The sequence below is a fragment of the Epinephelus fuscoguttatus genome, linkage group LG20 (genome assembly GCF_011397635.1).
Source record: "Epinephelus fuscoguttatus linkage group LG20, E.fuscoguttatus.final_Chr_v1".
NCBI classification, from domain to species: Eukaryota; Metazoa; Chordata; class Actinopteri; order Perciformes; family Serranidae; genus Epinephelus; species Epinephelus fuscoguttatus.
The window spans coordinates 10,943,096-10,968,237 of record NC_064771.1 but is presented as its reverse complement, the minus strand read 5'-3'; the positions used below and the strand labels follow the sequence as shown (position 1 = coordinate 10,968,237).

Below are 25,142 nucleotides of genomic sequence, written 5' to 3'. Positions count from 1 at the left end.
GATCAGTTCATCTTTGAGGCAAAGTGGATGTTTGTGCCATATTTGAAGAAATTGCATCTATGTGTTCTTCAGATATCATGTTCATGATAATGATACGGATGCAAGGTCACGGTGGCATTGACCTGTGACCTTTGTACACCAAATTCTATCGAGTTTATCCTTGAGTCCAAGTGGACATTGTGCCAAATTTGACAAAATTTCCTCAATCGCCTTTACGAGAATAAGAGAAACAATGTCATGGACCTTTGACCTAATCTCTCAAAGCGATAACATATGTGCAGACAGACAACCTGAAAACGTAATGCCCCCGGCCATGGCTATTGCTGGCATAGAGGCATAACTAGGAATAAAGCATTCAAGTGTTTAAAGCTTGCTGGTCAAGTAGAAGTATAGAAGTATTGCACTCAAGCTTTTCTCAGGGTGGAAGAACAAAAGTAGGAAAATGGGGGGAGGATGGGGCAGTTGTTGCCATGTTACATTCATTTTCTTCCCCTGTTTGTTACATTAATAGCCTACCAGACTTCACCGAGCATATGCAGGAATTAATAGAGTATGTGTCAAATTAAGCAGTGGGTTCTGACAACTGCATACCTGTTATTTATTATACTTACTGCGCAAATGGGACTTTGAAGGTTTATGTCTGAAACTATAGAAACAACACCAGATTTTAAAACTAAAGTGTAGTTATTTTAAATCACCAGCCTTGCATTCCTAAGCTCATCATCATCATCATTCCGCCATCTGTCTCTCTAATCAGACTTTTGGTCTCATTTTCCAAAAGTTACAAAGATGGCAAATGTGTGGTTTTGACAGGAGTGGGTCTTTTAACTCTCTTAACCAAAAATATGCTACACTACGCCATAAAAGCATGCAGAGGTAAATGACATAAAACACGTATCAATGACCAATTTGCTTGTTTCCGAAAGAAAGTCCTGTTTTATTTTTAGAAGCTACAGAGTGTGTAACAGGAGTGAACTGTCATCAGATGTAACCAGTATGCCCAGTGGTTAGTCCCTCACACCCACTAACCCCCTACCCTCATCTCCATCCCCAAGACTCCCTTTTCCATCTCTTTTTCAATCCAAATCGCAGCAGTATGCCTTGCTAGGCCACCTTACTTAACAGAGAGCCCAGCAGTCACTCTTTGTGTCTGACATAGCGTAGCAACAACCAACATCACATTACACTTCCTCCTTCCTTGGACAAAGGAAGAGCACCATATGCCTCACAGCACAAATGCAGTAACCAATTTTCTCTTATTAACCCCAAACCTAGTTTTGATGTGGGGGACATTTTTGTCCTGCAGGAAATAGAGCAAATTCAGATGGCACAGAGTACGTTAATGCACACACACACACACACGCACACACACACGCACACACACACACACACACACACACACACAAAACTGCATCCACTCCAACAGTGTTCCAGTGTTTTATTATAATTTACAAAACCTTTCAACACTGCAAATACAGAACTTTATTAACTCTGTGGTCTGGTTCCATTTAGAGGCTGCAGTGCCTGACAGCCTGAACCAAATTTATAAAAACATAAAATGCAAAGTGAAGAGCATGTAAAGGCAGTAACTAGCATTTTTGCTCAGAGAGCTGCATGTTGCAGACGGAACACTGACATTATTATCCAAAAGGGTAAACATAGATCACAGTTTGCAAAAAAAAACCAGTTCCTCTTAACAGAGCTGTCCCTAACTGCTCCAGATTAATATAATCAATATAATCAACTTCAAAAAGCTCACTTGGGCAAATAAGTCAAATCCAAGGGGTTTCAATTCATCAGAATGCCCCTGGCCATGGCTATAGCTGTCAGTTTTGTTTTTGTTGGAGGTACAATGTGGGTTTCTTTGGAAACCACTGGTTTCTTGTCTCCCATTTTGAAGCCTCTAGTTTTGCATTTTGGCTGTTGCCATCTTGTTTTTATGAAGACAGAAGTGTCCATATTTGGTTTGAAGGTAATCCTCAGGCTAGCTGCTAGCATATTTAGCTTGTTGTGTTTTTAGCTATGGTTAATTGTAAAAATACAATTGCTAATGCTAATTTTTGATAGCAAAGTAAACGCCCAAAACCATTAAAAAAACGTATTTACCAGAAAAAATGATATCTGACTCCTTCAAGGGGCTTTCAGGACAACGTTTCAGCAAACAAGACTTTTTTTTTTCAGCTGCCACGCTGAAATAGTGACAGATAGCTTACTGCTACACTACACTACCATGTGAATCTGGGGTTACACCATGGTTACATTACCTGTCCAACATTGTTGCCATGGTAGCACCTTGCCAACAGATGGCACCCACCTGTCACTTTAAGTGGCTACGCGCTATTTATGCATACTATAAGCCTTAATAGCATTTAAATGGGTGGATTTTATAGAAATTGAAAGTGGGAGGGATAAAAAGTCTTCTTGTTGTGCCCTGTATTCCGGTGCTGGTGCTTCTGCAGTGATGCAGGCACTGCGCCATCATGGTGAAGAGGGAGCTGAGCCGGAAAGCAAAGCTTTTAATTTACTGGTTCATCTACGTCTCAACCCTCACCTATGGTCATGAACTCTGGGTAGTGACCAAAAGAGTGAGATTGCAGATACAAGCGGTGGAAATGAGTTTCCTCTGTGGGGTGGCTGGTCTCAGCCTTAGAGATATGGTGAGGAGCTTGGACAGCTGGAGGGAGCTCAGAGTAGGGCCGCTGCTCCTTCGTGTCGAAAGGGGTCAGTTGAGGTGATTCGGGCATCTGATCAGGATGCCTCCTGGGCGCCTCCAGCTGGAGGTGTTCCGGGCACGTCCCACTGGTAGGAGCCCAGCTAGCAGGGAACGTTCCCACAACATTGGCTAACATTCCCTACAGGTTCTGTTAAAGTTCTTAAGAAAACATTTTCATTTAATGTTCAAATAACATTATAATGATGTTTATTATTTTAAATAATGTTCCTGTATTGTTGAATGGTAACAAAGAATGTTTTAGATGTAACATCCTATAAACTACATGGTATAATCTGAGGCCTTAAAAACATATGGAAGACGTTTTTTGAATGTTTTTTTTGAGAATATTCCTTTGTTGTTTTTCTGTAACATCGTGGAAATGTTCTGTAGGTGAACATTCAGTAATCCATTAACTTAAGAACATCCTCAAAACATCCTAAGCATGTTTTAGACAAATATTCTACATTTGTCAATATATCACATTACAGAAATGTTTTGGAAAAGAACATTGCGTAATCTGAAGTATCAATAACATCCTCAAAACATTTTCCAGATATTACGTCGAAAATGTTTTTAATGTGATATTACATAACATTGTGAAAACATTTTATAAATAACATTATGTAATCTGTTACCTAAACATTGTCCCAAAAATATTCTCAGAATGCTATAGGTAAAACGTTATTCCTTTGTTTATAAATGACATTACAGAAACATGCTATTTGTGATATGAGGCATCAGTAACATCCTGAAAATATTTTTACAATATTGCTTTAACAATATTCCTTCTTCATTATTGCATAACATTGTCAGAATGTTTTAAAATAACATATTGCAATCAGAGGCCATAATAACATCCTGAAAATGTTTTTAAAATTATTTTTCGAGAATGTCTTTACTTTGTTATTATGGAACATTGTGGTAATGTTTTATAGAGCAACATTCTATAATTTTTTAGCTCACAGACATCCCCAAAACATCCTTAGTCTAAAACATTCTATCTTTGTTACCATTCAACAATACAGGAACATTATTTAAAATAATAAACATCATTATAATGTTATTTGAACATTAAATGAAAATGTTTTCTTAAGAACTTTAACAGAACCTGTAGGGAATGTTAGCCAATGTTGTGGGAACGTTCCCTGCTAGCTGGGCTGAAAGCATGTTATCACTGCTGGGGAAGCAACCGCCATTCCGACATCCCTTCACTCCGACATGGGCCCCCAATTGTCTAAATGGCAACACTTAAATTTCTGTCAGACGTCTAGGGCTGCAATGAGTGGCATATTTTACTATTCAGGGCTCAACAATAAGGATTGCCCGATTGCCCGGGGCAAGTAAAACTCGCGGTCGGGCATGTAAACTAGTAACCTCACTTGCCCGATCGGGCAAGTTGCTAAAAATAGTAAATGTCAATAACTAATCGATAAAATAAATGTATTTCAAAACGTGCTCTTCTGCTCTGATGCAGGCGCGCGGCGGAGTTCCGCCACACACACAGGTGAGCACGCTAGAGCGGCTCGGGCCGCATTTTCCTGACCAAACCTGACCCCGAGCCCGGTGCAGTTTGTCAGCTGACAAAGATATTGAAATGGACAGTGTATAAATAACCACCAACAGACTGCTGTTACGCACAGACAGACACGCTGCTCGCACAGCAGCTCAGCACGGCACTCACAGAGCTTGTGTTGCGTTCAGGCGTTGTCACGTAAATAACAACTTCCAACACTTAAATAGGTCATAGCACAAAACAGCAGCATGTCAAGTGACTTTTTACTTTATTATTAGTGCTGCACAATTAATCTAATCGCAATCGCAATCGCGATATCAGGCTGTGCGATTACATAACCGCATAAAAGGCTGCGATTTGCGATTAATGTAGGCTAAATAAATGTTAACGTGTGTGCCTGTGAACGTCACTGCCTCTCCTGTAGTGTGTGGAGTTTGTTGACATCACGCCCACAAGCTATCCTGGTGCGTGCAGCCGGCGTGCAGCAGTGACCAACACAGACGCTGAAGAAGAGCATGAGCTCGACCATGAACAGGCTGAATTAGTAGCGGAAAAAAACGTCTGTTACATGGCGATACTTTGGATTCAGGTACGGCGACGCTGAACAGAAAGACGTGCTGTGTAAGTGTAAAAGTTAAAGTCGCCACGTCCCGCGGCAACACTACCAATCTATATCAGCACTTGAGACAGCACAGCACAGAGAAAAGTAGGAAGAGTGCATGCGAGAGAAAGCCGAGCCGTGTAACGTTAAAGACAATGAGACAACTGAAAGCCGCCAGATCCTCATAAAACAACATTCAAGCACGGTTAAGCAAACATTTGTAAGTGTCACAGGGAAATCATGGACTCCATAACAACTGAAAAACTGAGCAATTTTGCTCTGTTTCGGCCCACATGACATTCTGCTGTGCTGTGCTATGGCGTGCTGGAATTTGTCATTTACGTGACAACGCCTGAACACAACACAGGCTCGCTCCGCTGTGTGTACAGTTTGTGTTCATTTTATTTAAGAAGGGACAGTGCACATTAATTAACATAATCACTTAAGTCACGTAAATGTGCCAAATTTAGCCATACAGGCTAATTGTCATCTGCAGATGTGCTGCGCTGCTGTGTGAGCAGCGTGTTTGACTGTGCTCAGTCTGTTGATGGGCATTGACTCACTGTCTGTCCATAACAATACCTATGTCAGGTCAGTGCCCCCTAATATAATGTAGGGGAAACACTGAATCAAGCAAAAAGACTCATGATGCCATTTATTTATTACATTTTATTGTAATTATATTGTAATCGCAATCGCAAATCACAGTATTGTCCACCATAATCGCAATCGCACATTTGTTTTCAAATCGTGCAGCACTATTTATTATATTGAATAAAATTGTATGTTCCTAAATCTTGAGACACCTCATATGTAAGCTAGACAGACATTTCACCTGCTCATTACTGTGCACACATGTACTGTATGTACGTAGTCCTAAAGAGCCCTTCTGGTGCCAGTAGATACACAGAAACATTCCAGCAGGCTGTGCTTTGCAAGCATACAAAAAAGTTTCACGCATGTGAAAATTATTTTTCATGCGTGTGCTTCACCTCCGCTGCTACAACTCCATCCTAGGGGAAACACTGCTGTGTGCGTTTTGTGCAACATGTGGATGCAGTCTGTTTTGTTTTTTCAGCTCCACAAAAAAGTGTGTTTGTCAGTTCTTTCCTCACAGTTGTACAGTTTCAGATAACTTGTTCTCTTTCTGTGTTTTGAATAAACGAGTGTTGTGAAACATTTACATGGGTTCATATTCCAATTCTATCTTGAAGTAGTAGTAGTGGTCACTCAGAAAACTTTAATCTTGAAATTGAATGGTGATGTCATAATATTTCATTGTTTAAATATTGTAACATAACATTTATAGATTTTTTTTTTCAAAGCATGTCACCCAGTCCTGAAGTGGTATCATTCTCAAACTGTCAGCTGTAAACATTTAAAGAACATTAAGGTATAATGTTGTAGCAGTCATTTGTAACATTTTAAGAAGGTTATCACAAAACAGTTTTAGAATGTTTCTATAGAACGTTCTTCCAGAACATTCTGGGAACTTAAAGAAAACTTCCCACTAAAAACATCATTAAAACATTATGGTATAATGTTATGGCAACATTTTCATTCAACATTTTAAGAAGGTTATTACAAAACAGTTTTAGGATGTTTTTATAGAACATTCTTCCAGAACATTCTGGGAACTTAAAGAAAACTTACCCCTAAAAACATCATTAAAACATTATGGTATAATGTTAAAGCAATATTTTCATTCAACATTTTAAGAAGGTTATTACAAAACAGTTTTAGAATGTTTTTAGAGAATGTTCTGGAAGAACATTCTGGGAACTTAAAGAAAACTTCCCGCTAAAAACATTGTAACAACATTATAGGTAACATTGTCAGAATGTTTTCAGAACCAAAAATTGCTAGCTGGGAGGCCCTGGGGCAGACCCAGAACACGCTGGAGGGATTACATATCTCGTCTGGCCTGGGAACGCCTTGGGGTCCCCCAGGAGGAGCTGGAAAGTGTTGCTGGTGAGAGGGATGTCTGGGGCGCTTTGCTCGGCCTGCTGCGCCCACAACCCGGCCCCGGATAAGCAGATGAAAATGGATGGATGGATGCAATTTCCTCCCATATTCAATGTTTCATGTTTGCTTTTTTTTTTTTTTTTTCAGATCAAATTTACTTTCTTTCTTTTATTGAATTCCTCTAGAGGTTTGATTTATTTTCTTCCTGCAGCCAATTTGGTTTTCATGTCTTCTAACCTTCTGCCACTTTCTTTTTTTCACTATCCTGGCTGACTTTGTGAGAGGATACTTAAGTGCAACAGCAGGTAGCCTAAGCTAAGCACACAGTCAAGCAAACAAACAGTCTCCATGGAAACAGTAGAATTTAACTGCGCTAAAATCTCTTTCAGTACAGTAAATGCCTTTACATGAATTTTTCCAAACCGACCATTAACGAATGGATTATACACCCTGCTAATGCCTGGTACACACTACACAACTTTTCTGTCCGTTCTGACAGTCACTATGTCACATTAAGCAATTGTGGAGTCATAACATCGTGCTGTGACTTGGCCGACAGACATGACACAATACATGGTGGTCCACACCAATCATCCTCGGTGGTCTTTCACGGCGTGTTTGATGGTTATTCTTGTCATATTTCTATTGCTGTTACTATTATTTCAGTCACTGTGTCTGTTCATGTGCCAGCTGAAATATTAATGTAGTAAGGTAAAAAGTGGCACCAGATGGCAGGAGCTACATTTGAAGTACCATACGCAAAGTGTCATGATCAGAGTGTCATGATCAGATCAAAATTTGACGTTCTCATCAGCCCATCACCCTCAGCTGTATTTTTCTTTTTGTGCTAATTAGTATGTTAGCATGAGTGAGTGGGTGCGGGGGGTGGAGTTCAATACAGAAAGGAAAAAAAACTTTGTATCTCCAAAATATAGCTGAAGAATAGCACATTTTTGTTTGATTTTTTGCATTTCTACATCACGATATCAGAGAGGTGAAAATGTATTCACCTTGCTCCTCTTCAATTAATGTGACCTGTTAGATTCGATAGATGTGGAACAGGTTAATCCAAGATGAATTTGATAAGTTGATGCTTGCAACATGTATCACAAAAATATTAAACAGAGGCAACAAAAGACTGAGAAAATTTTGTGATGTTCAAAAAACACCTGTTTGGAACATTCAACAGGTAAACGGGTTAATTTGTAACAGGTGATAGTACCATGAGTGGGTATGAGAGGGACATCCTCGAAAGATTCAGTTGTTCACAAGCAAGGACAGCATGAGGTTTACTACTTGTGAAAGACAGCTGGATGGAATTTGGGGATTTCGCCATCCACAATCCAAAATATCATCAAAAGATTCAGAGAAGTAGGGGCAAGGCTAAAAACTAACATTCCTGCACAGAGGATATGACTGCATGAGCTCAGGAACACTTTGGAAACACAGTTCTTCACTGCATCTACAAATACAATACTCTACCATGCAAAGTGAAAACCACATTTCGTATTATTTTAGCAGATGGAGGTCGTGTCCTCAGGGCTACAATGGAAAAGGACAATCCAGACTTTTACCAGCGTAAGGATCAAAAGCCAGCATCTGTGATGGTATAGGAGTGCATTATTGCCCATGGCATCATGGGTAACTTGCACATATGTGCAGGCACCATGAAGGCTTAAAGGTACAAACAGGTTTTGGAGCAACATATGCTGCCATCCGGATGATGTCTGTTTTAGGGATGCCCCTGACTGCGACTAGACTAGACTGGGAACAGACCTGACTCTCATTGAACAAACGTGGAACATTATGAAGCACAAAATGCAACAGTGCAGACCTTTAACTGTTGAGCAACTGAAGTTGTATATCAAGCAAGAGTGAAAGAATTTCACTTTCAAAACTTCAACTGTCCTTGGTTCTCGAACACTTGCTGAGTTTTGCTAAAAGAAAAGGTGATGTAACACAGTTTTTTATTCCAATTTCTTTGGAATCAGGGTTTTCGTCAACTTTAAACTGGGTCTGCAAGTTTACAGTACAGTAGTTTAGTACAGCTCCACCGTGACACCTTTCATGGTCACGAGCAGTGAATTAGTCTGATGAAAGTAGATCATCACAACAGTCTTTTATCTGCATTTCTCCCCAGCTCACTGTTATTTTTTAACTCATTTCCTACCACTTAAATCCACAGTAAAGGTCTTATGCAAACTGTGGTCCTTTCCCTTTGCACTACTACTCCAAACTAGTTACACAAAGTGAAATAAAGGTGGTTGTGATTTGTTTTTTCTGCAGTATGACATTGGCAATGAAGGCCCAGGCCAAGTGGGAGGTGATGGACAGGACGGATGTTTTCTACGCTGGCGTAGCTCTCATGGTGCTGGGCACTCTGCTGGTGGTCGGCAGCTTTCTGGCTCTGGGATTCACTGGAACCTTCTTAGGTGGGTATCAAACACAGTGTCACATATTAAAGAGGTAGTCCACTAATTTTACATGTCAAGGTATTTTTTTAGTCACAGGAAGTGGTACTGTGTGGTGTTTGAAAGACTTGAAAGAGAGTTGCATTATGGGAGGTTTAGGACTTTGGACTTAAAACCAGTATATCCAGGCCTCAATTTTTCTTTTGTGAACTCTCTTCTATGCTAAATCAGTTGAGTACTTTTCCAAAAAAAGAGAAAACCTATTTTCTCAGCCAGCATCTAAAAAAGAGGGATGGGATCCTACATGAAACCACATTTTGTCCAAAGTTGAAAAGGTTTTTGAGATTTTGCTTCAAAGACTTCTGTTTTATTTTGTTCTCTGTGCTCTTCTCATTGGTTTGAAGGAGACAGGGCTCAGTTGTAAAAAAAAAAAAAAAAAAAAAAAAAGGGATGTCATACTTTGTCGCACCAATCAGAATTTGCCAAGACTTAAGTCAAAATCCAAGTCGGTGGGTTGTTTGATTACTCTCAATTCAAACTAAACGCACACAGTGCTCAAACTTTTTTTAAAAATTTTTTTATGGATCGTTGTTGCTCATTTAGTCATGAAAATATTTAATAGAAAAATACCCAAGATATAAAGCCAGATGGTCAGGGTCATAGGTCCCTAAGACCCCCCACCCCATCTAACCGACAAGAAATTATTGATTTCAATCATTCACTTTTAATAATAAATAAATAGATACTGAGAAATGAACTTGAAAATTAAGGTTGAAACAATGTCCCTTAATCATGTATAGTTGAGAGATTGCTTTTCTGATTGTTGTGTTGTTATTTCCATGTAAGAAGAAAAAAATACCACCTGAGAAGTAAAGGAGTATAGGACTTATAGGCGGGCATACAGTATGCAACCAGAGGTGGGGATCTTGAGTCATGTGACTTGACTCGAGTCAGACGTGAGTCCCATATTTGAAAACTTGAGACTTGCTTGACTAACACTGATGAAAGACTTGACTTGACGGATACAGATGAAACAGAGCAGTACCACCGGAGATCGTGGAGGCAGTGTTGTGCAGTTCAAGCGAGATACGACCGTAGGAGACGACAAAGAAATTCAATTAATATATAATGATGTATAGCAATATAAATGAAAATAGTGAAAAGAATTCTCTGTCCATATGTCAGTATGTATATAGTGGCCACACAGACCACTGTTAGCTGCAATGCTGCCTCCATTTGAAGGTACAATATTTCAACCTCCTTCACCGGCGCCTTGTTTATTGTTGAGTGAAGGGTTTTTTTTATATTCACATTTTTTCTGTTGGGAAGTTGCGTTTTGTTTTTGAAACATGGTTAGGTGATTTGTAATGCAATGCATCCAAATCTGGCGACCTAATTAGACGCAGCAGACCAGCAGAGGCTAACGCAAGAGGCAGCTGTCATGGAGGAGGCTAGACCAAAAACAATAAAATTTGGGTTCATGGATTGAATGATGTTGTTGATAATAGTGGTAAGAAGAGAATAGCAGTATGTAAGATCTGCCGCTCAACGTGCTGAATCCTAACCAGGACATTTAACTGCACTTACAGAGCAAAGACACGTGACTCGGACACATTTGTGTCAATTTATGGAGCCTGGCTCATTTATATGCATGCAAACAAACGCTTTCATGTCCTCACCATACAGTCCATGCGAATATCTTCATATTTGTCTCAGACACAAACATGTTTGTTTTTGCTAAATTCTGAATTCTGCTGAATTCATCCAGGCATCAATTCAAATGAACACGACTGTGACAGTATTGCCATTATGACCACTTGGCAAGCTCTGGTTTCTAGGTCAGTCATTACAGTGAGTCATCACTGAGATCCAGACAGAGTCTCAGCTCCTGCGCCATCTTTGTCCATCACTGCAACGAAATGCCCTCAGTCCATCTTTGTGTCCACAAATCACCAACTGTGTCGACAGAGGCACAGCAACAGGGGCAGCAGGAGGGGGTGTGACTGTATGGACAAGCGTCTACTTTGTGTGCAGATCGAGCAAAGCAATCACAAGAGAGTCTGCTGGCGTGCTTCATTCTTCCACCAGTTGGAGCAGCAACATTAAAGTCTGTCTAACTAAGTTGTTTGTCAAGGACAACCATGTGATTTATGAGAAACACCAGAAACCAGGCCCGGCCAATGTCACTCAATAGACAAGTTTCCCAGGCACATGTGAACGGCAGTAAACAGATAACAGTAGTGCAGAAAACTGAGGACAGGACAAATTGCTGCTGCCAGGATAATAAGAATGAATACATCCCCACAGGGAAACGTTACTTTACAGCACAGAGCAGATAATATTATGCATCCAGTGATTTATGAGAATGCAGTCTCTCATTAGTATTCACAACAGGATTCAAGTAGTTATTTATATAATCTGCATCAGAATGCTCAGAGCATTGTAAAATAATAACTATATCCATTTCATTAACATTGGCAAGCTCTGAAACTTAACCAGGTCAGTTGGGCAGAGAGTACCTTTAGACCCTGTTACATAAAAGTGTGTCAGATGACACATGTTATGTATATATTTGCAGCAACCATCCCTTTAGGTGACCTGGGATGGCCTGAGTTGAACTGGTCTGACAACAGGCCTTTTTCATGGAAGACATTCGATGGGCTCTTTTTATGTACTGTTCGCATGCATACCTATAAAAAGTAATACACCACAATTTGCGTATAACCGACGTAAGCATGAGCCAGGATTGTATATATAACCTATGTAGTCAGGAAGACTGTGATTATGCGACCAATGCACTAATGGGAGTAAAGAAAAAAGAAGCATAAAGAGCAAAAGTCCATGTCAGAAGGCAGGTTGGGGTGGTGGATGGGTAAAACAAACACAGGACTTTCCCCAAGGAGACCAGAATTGGTTCTCGTTTGACACCAAGTTAACTTTGAAGTATTTTAAGGTGCGTCATCCCCATGTTTCTTTCTCTAAACATAACGTTACTTGGCTAAACCTAACCTATGTAACTTGACGTTAAATATGTAACATGCCATTGACATTTTGGGGCACTAATTCATTAGATATCATACGAACTGTTGAGAATAGGTCGCATTTAGACATGTCACAATAGGAAAAACACATGTGTACATCATAGGAAATTCACTAAGCCTTATCATGCTCCCCAAATGATAAACCCTTTCCAAAAGGTTTCCAACATGGTGATCTATCTTTGCATATTTGTTTACTTATTTGACTCATGAATTAATTGTCACAGATAAATCACCAGTGTCAGACTAAAATCATTTGAAAAGTCTTTTCAAAGTGTTCAGTTTATGGTTGGCATTAGGGTGTGTATATGTGCCTGTGTATTGTATGTGGGGATGACTTTATCTCTCACCACAATCTAATTGCTCTGTGTTTTCTTTCCAATTCATCCTCACTGAGCACCTGCAAACATAAACACACATAATAGAGGATATAGCCTGTGGGTGTGTGTTGTAATTTGATGTGTCTTATTTGCTCTATATTAAGCCCCTTGAGTCATGGTGACCTGATGATTCAAACTGATGGCACAAGGCTCGAAACAAAGAACCAAACATAATCAAATTACACAGACAGTGTCAACACATTGACTAGCTGGCCCAGGATCCAAGCTCCGTTCACATCCTACTGGTCACAGACCCACTTCTCTAACCTCTACGTCGGCGACCACACCGCTATCCCCACCCTTCAGCAAATCCAGGTTGCCCATTTTCATAACCGCGATGAAACAACAGTGACGCAGGAACACACACACAAAAAATGCTGCACTTGGCTTTTGAATTTGAATGGGTTGCTGATAGTCGCTTTTGAGGTCAAAAATGAGGTTAGCATATTGTTCTGAAGGCCAGTTATGCCGGCTTCCGATTCAAAACCAAACACATTTGTTTATATAATCTCTTTTATATCCTACCCCACCTGCAGTACCTAAACGAGCATTCATATTGAAAATTGTTATATAACTTGGCATTAACAGCCTCTATTTGACAGAAAACAGGGGCAGCAGCACCACATGTGTAATTCAACAGGTCAGTTTTCCCTACTGTGTGTGTGTGTGTGTGTGTGTGTGTGTGTGTGTGTGTGTGTGTGTGTGTGTGCGTCCATGCAAGTGGACAAGGGAGGCATAATGGAAGTATTTCAATTGTTTGTGTGTGCGCACATAATACCTGGGGAACTTATTACATAGCAAGCAATGTTAAGCGCTCAGGTTACAGTGAGTCCCACAGTGGTTCAGATGCCAAGAATGTTTTATTGGGTAAAACCTGCCACTGCACAAGTAACCACACAGCCTTCATGCTTTGATCAACATACAGGATGAGCTCATTTGTGGTTCACGCACCCTAGCATCAGTATAACCCTAGCTCAGTATAGCAGGGCGTCATTGAGACATTTTTGAAAACACCCGAGATGGCTCCTGCACTCATTAACAGACATTTTGATGCTACACCTTTACAGCTCATTTCTGTAGGCTGTAGTCTGTCTACATTTCGTTCAGCGCTACGTGACGTTTCATTACTCTCACTGGTTGAAGGTCTTTCCAGTTGTATTCAGATGCATTTGGTTTACAGACATTGAAAATGCCCCTTTGATGACGAAATTGAACCAAAAGGTTCCAGACTACCTCGTATTTTTCTGTCAATGTACCACCAGCCTCCAGTACCAAAGAACAATTCTGAAATTACTTCTACTGTTGCTGAACTGAAATTTAAATTAATATTGCTAAGTTATCAGTATACATATCCTTGGTAGGCTTTTTCTTACTTTGTATTTTGTACTTGTGATATCAAAATTTTAGTTTCCATAAAAGACTAAATTTAAATTCTCTTTATTGTCCTGCAGTGACAAAGCTCCCGACAAAGCGTTCTTCAGAGAGCATGGATTTTTGGTACCGACGGACAGTGTTGGTGCTGTAATTTGATTGGTGCAACTGTTGGGTTGGGCATAAAAAAAGTTAATAATAATCACTTCCAACAACCATAAAGAAAGGTAGCCAGCTGAGATTGTGTCACATCATTTAAATGAAACTAAATTGCCCTGTACAAAAAAAAAAGTTTCCCAGCTTCCTGTTTTGTGTCGGCATTGTGCAGCTCCCGCTTGCCTTCACAAATAGTTATAATTGACTTTGCTTGCAGTTCAAGCTCAAGTCTCTTTTATTATGTTGATCTGCGGGGGAAAAAAAACCACTGTGACAAATCGGCAGCAAGGCTGAGTGGCGGTGCCGTATCCTATTCATTCATCTTAATCCATTCATGCTATGATGTTTTTCCAGTCAGCAGCATAGTATAAGTAGATAGCTGGTCTCTTAGCAACACTTGCTCTCAAAATTTTGGTCAATTACTGCCATGAGAAACACCCACCCACAGGCTTAGACCTAAGACACCATTTCAACAAATAAGTCCCAAAAAATATTCTCTTTTGAAAAATGGAAATATACACCACAGGCCAAAAGTTTGGACACACCTTCTCATTCAATGCGTTTTCTTTATTTTCATGACTATTTACATTGTAGATTCTCACTGAAGGCATCAAAACTATGAATGAACACGTGGAGTTATGTACTTAACAAAAAAAGGTGAATAACTGAAAACATGTTTTATATTCTAGTTTCTTCAAAATAGCTACCCTTTGCTCTGATTACTGCTTTGCACACTCTTGGCATTCTCTCCATGAGCTTCAAGAGGTAGTCACCTGAAATGGTTTCCACTTCACAGGTGTGCCTTATCAGGGTTAATTAGTGGAATTTCTTGCTTTATCAATGGGGTTGGGACCATCAGTTGTGTTGTGCAGAAGTCAGGTTAATACACAGCCGACAGCCCTATTGGACAACTGTTAAAATTCATATTATGGCAAGAACCAATCAGCTAACTAAAGAAAAACGAGTGGCCATCATTACTTTAAGAAATGAAGGTCAGTCAGTCCGGAAAATTGCAAAAACTTTAAATGTGTCCCCAAGTGGAGTCATAAAAACCATCAAGCGCTACAACGAAACTGGCACACATGAGGACCGACCCAGGAAAGGAAGACCAAGAGTCACCTCTGCTTCTGAGGATAAGTTCATCCGAGTCACCAGCCTCAGAAATGGCAAGTTAACAGCAGCTCAGATCAGAGACCAGATGAATGCCACACAGAGTTCTAGCAGCAGACCCATCTCTAGAACAACTGTTAAGAGGAGACTACGCGAATCAGGCCTTCATGGTCAAATAGCTGCTAGGAAACCACTGCTAAGGAGAGGCAACAAGCAGAAGAGATTTGTTTGGGCCAAGAAACACAAGGAATGGACATTAGACCAGTGGAAATCTGTGCTTTGGTCTGATGAGTCCAAATTTCAGATCTTTGGTTCCAACCGCCGTGTCTTTGTGAGATGCAGAAAAGGTGAACGGATGGATTCCACATGCCTGGTTCCCACTGTGAAGCATGGAGGAGGAGGTGTGATGGTGTGGGTGTTTTGCTGGTGACACTGTTGGGGATTTATTCAAAATTGAAGGCACACTGAACCAGCATGGCTACCACAGCATCCTGCAGCGACATGCCATCCCATCCGGTTTGCGTTTAGTTGGACGATCATTTATTTTTCAACAGGACAATGACCCCAAACACACCTCCAGGCTGTGTAAGGGCTATTTGACCAAGAAGGAGAGTGATGGAGTGCTGCGGCAGATGACCTGGCCTCCACAGTCACCGGACCTGAACCCAGTCGACATGGTTTGGGGTGAGCTGGACCGCAGAGTGAAGGCAAAGGGGCCAACAAGTGCTAAACACCTCTGGAAACTCCTTCAAGACTGTTGGAAAACCATTTCAGGTGACTACCTCTTGAAGCTCATGGAGAGAATGCCAAGAGTGTGCAAAGCAGTAATCAGAGCAAAGGGTGGCGATTTTGAAGAAACTAGAATATAAAACATGTTTTCAGTTATTTCACCTTTTTTTGTTAAGTACATAACTCCACATGTGTTCATTCATAGTTTTGATGCCTTCAGTGAGAATCTACAATGTAAATAGTCATGAAAATAAAGAAAACGCATTGAATGAGAAGGTGTGTCCAAACTTTTGGCCTGTACTGTACATAATATACATAACATAATCAGCATTTATATTTCCTCACACAGAAAGTGAGAAGAATTCAATTTTTGGTTTAACATTTTCCGGCAAGTGTTTGTACAATGATCAAGCTTTCACTCCCCAGTTTTCACATGAGGTCATTTCGATGTGGTCACATTGGTTGCATCAGTAACAGCCAGGTGACGGAGGGGCAGCCAAACAGTGTAGCATTAGCAAGGCCGTGTGGTGCCAAAGTCATAATCCTTGGCAGTGCTTCCGCAGTCTGACCTCAGTGCTGTTTGTCAGAAACATGCCAGAAGTGAGCGTTGCATGACAGGGGGACCAAAATCAGAGTTTAAAATGAGATATATGGGGGTTGTCACCATGGCAACAGTGTTAAACAGTCCAGGTTTGGCCCTGAATCACTATCCACCTGAACTGGTTGATGCCTGGAGACAAACTGAGAACCATTACACCCCCAGAAATGTTCCCTGCTAATAGCCAAGTGCATGCTGGGATATGCTCCAGCCTCCTGGATCACTGAACAGGAAGAGTAAGTGTGACAATTATCAGGTTTCAGTTATGAAATGGAGTGTTTTTGTCAAGTAGATCTCATCTCAGTGTGTTACAGCATTAACCCACTGTGTGTGTGTCTGTTTTGTTTTTTCAGGTGACTATTTTGGCATCCTGATGGATGAGAAGGTGACAGGTTTCCCCTTCAACATCATAGAAAACCCTATGTACTGGGGCAGCACTGCCAACTACCTAGGCCTGGCACTCATGTAAGTGTTTGTGTGTGTGTGTGTGTGTGTGTGTGCTCCTGGAAAGGAGGAGAGGTCACTTTCATGATTGCATCTGAGGTCAACAAGAGTGTAATTCGAATTTAATGTCTGCTTAGGTCTGTAGCTGAGATTGGCTCGAATAAATCACAATAGCAAGTTATTTTTACCAGGTTCGTCATTAAGCACTACCCGAGGAGTTGTTCGTACAAAAAAGAAATCAAATTAAAGGAAAATGGCCCGTCACCCGACTGCTTAAGTACTGATGTACGTCAAGTGGCGTTATAAATAAAGTGAGGGCACGCAGGAGCGGCATAGACGATAAGCTGCGACCTACAAATGGAAAATGTTTTTTCTCAAGTTGCAAATCAGTTCCCTCCTGAAATGGGTGAGGAGGTAAAAACTTTAACGTGTGCCTCGTCACTATGACAACTGTGACCACGTCTGTCGCAGCCCAGTGTACGTAGTTGCTAGGCGAGCGCTCTGGGGTTGACGAGCCAGCTGCCAATAAAAAGCTGTTAGCCCCTCATTCTCCCTCATTCAGGGTTACGTGGACTCCATTCCCAATTTAACCGCCTCGGTAGTCCTTTTTGTTGTGACTAATTTTGTCCTATTTTATCTTTGCTTTGAATTGAATTCAGCCCCATATCTTCTGCACTGTAAGTTCTGAGTGAGCAAGCCAGGGATCACCTCATTTCCTTAGCACCTTTTCTCTCTGTATCTCTCTCTCCCTGTGTCTCTTCAGCAACCTTTATCTTTCTTTCTCCCTTTAATTTTTAGTTGAGACACAGCAGCCTCTGTTTCAACCTGTTATGCTGTCTTCAGGGTCTGTCCCTGTGTACCTGGTTGTTCTTAGAATCTACAGTAACACAAATAGAAGCTCTGAAAATAGGCCACTGGTTTAAACCGTCATAAGTGAACTAACAAAAAGGTGCTCATGTCTTTGAGTATGTATGTCTCCTCTGCTTCAGTAAATGTCCAAATCAGATTTCTCTGGTGCCTGGTGATGAAAAACAACCCAATTGGAGTTTTTTGGTGTTTTCAGATTAATGTATTATGTGAACTCTGTTCAATATTCAGAGCGTATTTATGATTCAGGTTAGGCTTGGGTTGGGTGATACCACAGTATTACAGAGTGCCAGGGTATTCAAAAATCCAGAAAGTATGATTTTCAATACTTTCAAAAACAAATAGGGAGATGCTGTATTGAGGTGATGTAGTGCACTGCAGCTGAGAGAAGATGATAACTGAAAGTGGTGGGATAACTGGTGGGGATAATGTTACAGGACAATCGAACAGCCGGTGCGGAGGCAGTGGGCTGTTGGTTGTTTATTTATCTATTTACGCAAATATCGTCATATACTGTGTACCCTGGTGAAATGTTAGGAAGGTGTTTAAAAAAAAGATACCACCCAAGTATGATTTATAAGTGGTCTGCACATGGCTTTCAACATGGAGGTAGCTGAGCCCAAAGCCAGCTGCTAATGGTGCTAACAGCAGGAACAATCCTAATGGCAACAGTGCTGTCCTGATATTAGTGGTGACCACTATATGTGGGCAGTGCAGAGCACTGGCAATTAGTTAGCCAGTTGGGTACACTCACATGCACAACATGCATGTACACCCAGCACAGCTACCACAACGAAGAACAGAGAAGCTCGGATTGTAACACACACAGAGGGACCGTGACTTTATTCGCTGCTCAGGATGCCATCATTCCTCTTTACATAGCTAGTATTTGTTAATACGTATTAATGCTTTGAATATCATATGGGGTTTTGACCACAATACAGAGTCTAGCGGGTCAGCAGATGGAGTTTGCAGAATGGGTTGCTTGATATAAGGTTGCTTGATATCAGTGAGTCTTCTGTTGACTGTGCAGTCCCTTTCAGCTCTGCACAGCTTTATAGCAATCTTCAGCTTATCTTTTTAGTTTTTTACAATTGTTTTGTTAAAGCCACTGCACTCTACCTACCAAGAACCAAACAACAAACAATGTTTACAACTAGCTGTTGAACATAATGAAGGATTTAGCCGCTAAAAAGCCAGATATTTCCCCCAGGAGGTGGCAAAGTCCACAAATGGAACCAAAAGGAGAGTGAGTATTGGACTTGCATTCACCAGGTGGACATAAACGCAACTCCAAATCAGTGCTAACATTGGCCTGTGTCTGCTGAATGTGTATAATAGCAACTGTTTGCAAGTTTGCCTTATCTACTTAAAAAGTGACCTCGCCAAAAAATCAATTGTTGCAGGTTTGAAAGTTTAGCTTGACAGTCCATTCTCAGCCTTGAAATCCTTGTAAAAGTCCTCAGTTGCTCAAGATAGTGGATCACTGCAGCACTTGACAGTTCCACAGCAACTGAGCAAACTCTATCTGCTGATGAGGACCATGTAGTCTAAGGCTCTTGAACAAGTGACTAAGTTGACCTTGAGTTAAGATTGTCTTGTCCATTGCTGTTTTCAAGGTCAAAGTCTGTTATTAGTAGAAATGTGTATCATGTTCCACCAAGTGCCAAGCTCTGGGCTGAAAAATGCCAAAGTTCCAAAAACTGCAGTTCTTCAAATGGCCACTTGAAGTTGGCTCCAAGAAAAAGTGCTAATTGTGAAAATTAGCATTAGTATGAGTATTATCACAATAAACCATAGCTGTAACTGCACTGTGCTAACGAAGCTAGCAGCTAGCCCTAGGGTTATCTCCACCCTCTTGTCCAAACATGGTCACATCATGCTCCAAAAATTCTACATGACAACGGCCAAAATGCCTAACTCGAGTCCCCAAACCAATGGGTGATGTCATGGTGGCTATGTCTATTATCTATATGCAGTCTGTGTTACGCGCATGCCGTGCATTGCTTGTTGCTCAAAACAGTAGCGCCACCAGTGGTCAAAAACTGTGCAGGGTGCCTTAAATTTATTCATTTCTCACATATATACACCTGCTATCACATCAAAGTGATGTTTTTTGTTTTCTCTCACGTTATTAATATGTTCTTCAGATATGGTGTCAGGGACATTCATCACTGTTACCATGAGAGTACTTCAGTGATCCTGATGGAAACAACACAAGGAGGGAAAAACTCACCGCATAACCCCCACCTCCACCCACTTGCGCACACACTCACACCCCTTCGGCTCCCACAAGCACCTTTGCTGTGCCAGACAATCTCACCCTCACATTAGGCCACTTACTGGCCTTTCTGTGTGACCTGGACAGAAGATGAGCTGACTCACATTAGCAGATGCACTTAGATGACATGTACACGGGCTGGACTTGTGCTGCTAAATAAATAAGATAGAGGCTACAATTGCTGCATGATGCCATCCTTTTTGGGGTTATATATTGTGTAGTTCTGTGTAGAATGATGCCCTAGAAAAGCACTGTGGTACCCAACTTGAAGGAGTAGTACTGTAATTTGTGGGGTGCGTATCATATTTCCTTCTGACATCTTAACATTGACAGTGAGCAGCACTTTTCATGCAACAGTATAATGTGACATTATGACAGGAAACCTGCTTTTTATTAAAGTGCAATCTGATCTTCTCTTGAGTTGAAACATTTGGACATGTTGCATCTTTGGTTAAGCCCCAACCAGTAATACCAGATCAGGCATGAAAAGGAGAGACATTTGCTCCCTCTTCACATCTGTATGTCTCCGTAAAACACAGTTGAACAGTCTGTTAGTTGAATCCACAGTTGAAAAAATTAAGCATCCATACATTTACCTCTTAATAAACAGTATGTATTATTATGCTTTTAGCCACACTAGCAGCATGGATGGCAGCTGGTTGGTCCACCACTTAAGTCCAGACTGAAATATCTTAACAACTATTTGATGGATTACCATTAAAAATGGTGTATGTATATGGTTGTGGTCCCCAGAAGATGACCCAGAATGACTATGGAGAAACATTTGTATCCTTTTAGTCTATTTTCATCTGTTTTATGCACACAAACATTCAGTGATTGTGTAAGATTTATTTTTTTGGCCTTTACTGGATCAATGAAAGTATAGAAGTGGACTTGAAAAGGGGGCTGGCTGAAATCAGGACCCGAGAAATAGCAGTAACATAGCATGTGCTGTAACCACTGTGGTACCAAGGTGCTCCGACTGCATGATACACTTAAATGTGACTTTCAGTGTGGAACATACTGAAGTTTTACTCCATAAGATCCCATTCCCGGTTGATTTAACAACACTTATTTTTCAAATTGCATTGGCCCCATTTGAGTCGGGTACCTAGTATTGACTACTGGGTGCCACAAACTCACCTCAAGCAACTTCCCTGTCAGAAATTAAACAGAGATTTTGTGCATGCATCTACTTCTGTCACTTTGTTCCTTGTGCTTGAGTATGGATTCTGCTCAGGAAAAGTGGACCTCTAATAATGAAAACTGCGATTTAAAGAAATTGAAATACAGACTTTCAATACACTAGATTGAATAGCTGCTATTTAAAAATGCTGGCCTTATTTAGTATCAGTAGAATTAAAGCTTCAAGTAGTGTAGCCAATGCATTAACAAGCTATGTATTCATTTCAGCCCTACAGTGCCCTCCAAAAGTATTGGAACAGTGAGGCCAATTCCTTTATTTTTGTTGTAGACTGAAAACATTTGGGTTTGACATCAAAAGATGAATATGGGACAAGAGATCAACATTTCAGCTTTTATTTCCAGGTATTTACATCTGGATCTGATACACAACTTAGAAGATAGCACCTTTTGTTTGAACCCACCCATTTTTCATGAGAGCAAAAGTATTGGAACATGTCACTGACAGGTGTGTTTTGTTGCCCAGGTGTTTCCCAATTACACTGATTATTCAAACAATAAATAGCACTGAATGTCTGAGCTCAGTTTCAGATTGGGTACGATAGATTTTGCCTGCGCAGACTGCATTTAGAGGTGGAACCAACATGAAAACCAGAGAGCTGTCTATGGGTGAAAAAGAAGCAATTGTGAATGTGAGAGAAGATGGACAATCAATCAGAGCCATTGCACAAACATTGGCCGTAGTACAACCATTTGGAATGTCCTGAAGAAGAAAGAAACCACTGGTGTACTAAGCAACAGACGTCGAACAGGTAGACCAAGGAAAACATCAGCAGTTGATGACAGAAACATTGTGAGAGCTGTAAAGAAAGACCCTAAAACAACTGTTAGTGACATCAGCAACAACCTCCAGAGGGCAGGAGTGAAGGTATCACAATCTACTGTTCAGAAGACTTCATGAACAAAAGTACAGAGGCTACGCCAGAAGATGCAGACCACTCATTAGCAAGAAGAATAGGAAGGCCAGGCTGGAATTTGCCAAAAGGTACAGAGATGAGCCTCAAAAATTCTGGGAAAAAGTTTTATGGACTGATGAGACAAAGATGAACTTTTTCCAAAGTGACGGAAAAGCGAAAGTTTGGAGAAAGAAAGGATCTGCTCATGATCCCAAACATACAAGCTCATCTGTGAAACACGGTGGAGGTAATGTCATGGCTTGGGCTTGCATGGCTTCTTCTGGGACGGGCTCTTTCATCTTCATTGATGATGCAACACATGATGGCAGCAGCAAAATGAACTCAGAAGTCTACAGAAATCTTTTGTCTGCTAATTTAAAGAAAGATGCAACCAAACTGATTGGGAGATCCTTCATCATGCAGCAAGATAACGACCCAAAACACACTGCCAAAACAATAGAGGAGTTCATCAGGGGCAAGAAGTGGAAGGTTTTAGACTGGCCAAGTCAGTCTCCAGACTTAAACCCAATAGAGCATGCATTTTACCTGCTGAAGAGGAGACTGAAGGGAGTAACCCCCCAAAACAAACAACAACTGAAAGAGGCTGCGGTGAAAGCCTGGAAAAGCATCACAAAAGAAGAATGCAAAAGTTTGGTGATGTCAGTGGGTCACAGGCTTGATGCAGTTATTGAAAGCAAAGGATTTGCAACTAAATATTAAGTCTCATTCACTTTAATCTATTTTAAGTTTATATGTTCCAATACTTTTGCTCACCTAAAAATTTTGTGTTCCATTACAAATAATGCTATCTTCTAAGTTGTGTATCAGATCCAGATGTAAATACCTGGAAATAAAAGCTGAAATGTTGATCTCTTGTCCCATATTCATCTTTTGATGTCAAACCCAAATGTTTTCAGTCTACAACAAAAGTAAACGAATTGGACTCACTGTTCCAATACTTGGAGGGCACTGTATTTCTTTGCCTGGCCACTTGCACTTTGAGAAAACCTCTCCAGGTCACTGACTTACTTACTTAACATTACCAAAGTGATTGACAGTGTGGGGAATGCTGACCTTTAGTTACACGATAGACTATTATCATGTGTTGTGCTTGTGGGAAAGAGCAGTATCTCTGAGTGAAAGAGAACAACGCTGTGACTTTCAAAAGGTCATCCGCTGCCGTCACTCCACTCTCAGCTCTATCCTACACTGTTGCTACCCGACTCTGGCTGAAGCTACAGTGTGTGTGTGCAGAATGCAACAGCAGAGAAAGAGTTCAGTCATATAACAGTTAAAATACATCTAATGATATAGCTTCACAGACAAAGGGTATATTCATGGCTGTTTTTGCTGTGCCTTGATCACAACATGGCTCTTGTGGTAGAGGTATGATTTAGCATATGTTTTTTGTTTCACTGTTAGGAGAAAATTATGTATTTAGATAGGCTACTGCAACACCAGCAGATTTTGGATTTCGACTGTAGCACATTTCAGGTCAGGTCATGTGGCATAAGCCTTCTTGTTACTGCAACAGTTAAATCCAAAGTTATTGAAACCACTTTTAGTTTTTGATTGTGCATCAGATGTGCTCTGACATCACAAAAAACAGGGGGTTGTTAACATCTCTTTTTGTCCTGCACGTCTGATTCATTTTGTTGTTTTCTTCTATTACATTAAATGTATATACTTTTGATGTTCCCTGCTTGTCTGTGCTCTTTATTTCCCTCATAATGTAATGTGTTATTCAAAATTTTGCTTGTTTGCGTAACTTCTAATCGGCTAGACCATCGACTGTTTATAATTATGGACGTAGCCACCGTGACATCACCCATTGGTTTGTGGACTCCTGCTTTAAAATCTGTGGTTTGGCATTTTGGCCGTTGCCATCTTAGATTTCTGGAGCCAGAAGTGACCATATTTGGACCAGAGAGTGTAGATAACACAAGCTGCTAGCTTGGTTAGCACGGTGCATTTACAGCTATGGTAAGCTGTGATAATGCTAATGCTAATTTTTGGCTTAAAACCAGTAAGAAAAACAAGCAACTCCTTTGAGGTCTTTTATTACAACCAAACACTGAAGACTTTATAAGGCGACTGAAATGTTACAGTTAACTTTCATCAACTGAAAACACACTGAAAAAGCGACATCTACAGCTACGCTTACTTTGTGAAGTTGGGGTTACGCATGGTAACCTAACCAATGTTGCCAAGGTAGCAACTCATTAATGAACAGCACCCACCTGTCACTCAAAGCAGTTCAAAAACATTTCAAGAACAACAAGATGTCATGATGATTCATCCAATAGCTGTTGAGGGATTTCAGTCTGGACCAAAGTGGTGGTAATAAAACTACCATTCACTTGCTATTCATGAATACTAAAGTCCAACGTTTCAGTGTCATTTTTAAGATGATAGAAGTGGTTCAACATTTCAGCTGCAGCCATTTTTTACAATTAGGCCTACTTCATAAAATTGCAGCTTACAGTGAATGCAGAATCTTAAGGTCATTCAACAAGGGTCAGACATGCATGATTCCACCCCCCACATCAGAGTTCAGAGTTGCATTCAACAGTTTGAGCATGGTGTGCAGAAAATCACCCTATGTTTCATGGAAACATCCAAGGACAATGCTCCCATCCTTCAATAGTATTAGAATAATAAGAAGCAGAATGACAAAATAATTGCATGTGTCATATTTTCCTTCACTGCTACTCTATGTGGTATAAAATGGTCATACGCCACCATATAACCACTCAGAAATATTAAAACTGATGAGATACTGAGGTCTGTTTATCTCAGCTTTATCCCTTTTAAAGGAATTATTCTACTAAAAAATAATCAGTCAAAAAAGGTGTACCTTGTTTTA

General features: G+C 40.6%; 1 protein-coding gene across 1 annotated transcript in view; it reads left to right on the top strand.

The window, feature by feature from the left end:
* Positions 1 to 25,142, top strand: part of pemt (phosphatidylethanolamine N-methyltransferase) — a 100,696-nt gene that overhangs the window by 57,272 nt on the left and 18,282 nt on the right. Inside the window, exons 4-5 of the mRNA XM_049563492.1 lie at positions 9,079 to 9,224; positions 16,939 to 17,050. Of these exons, the coding sequence (XP_049419449.1) occupies positions 9,079 to 9,224; positions 16,939 to 17,050 (258 nt within the window). The remainder of the gene's footprint in view (positions 1 to 9,078; positions 9,225 to 16,938; positions 17,051 to 25,142) is intronic.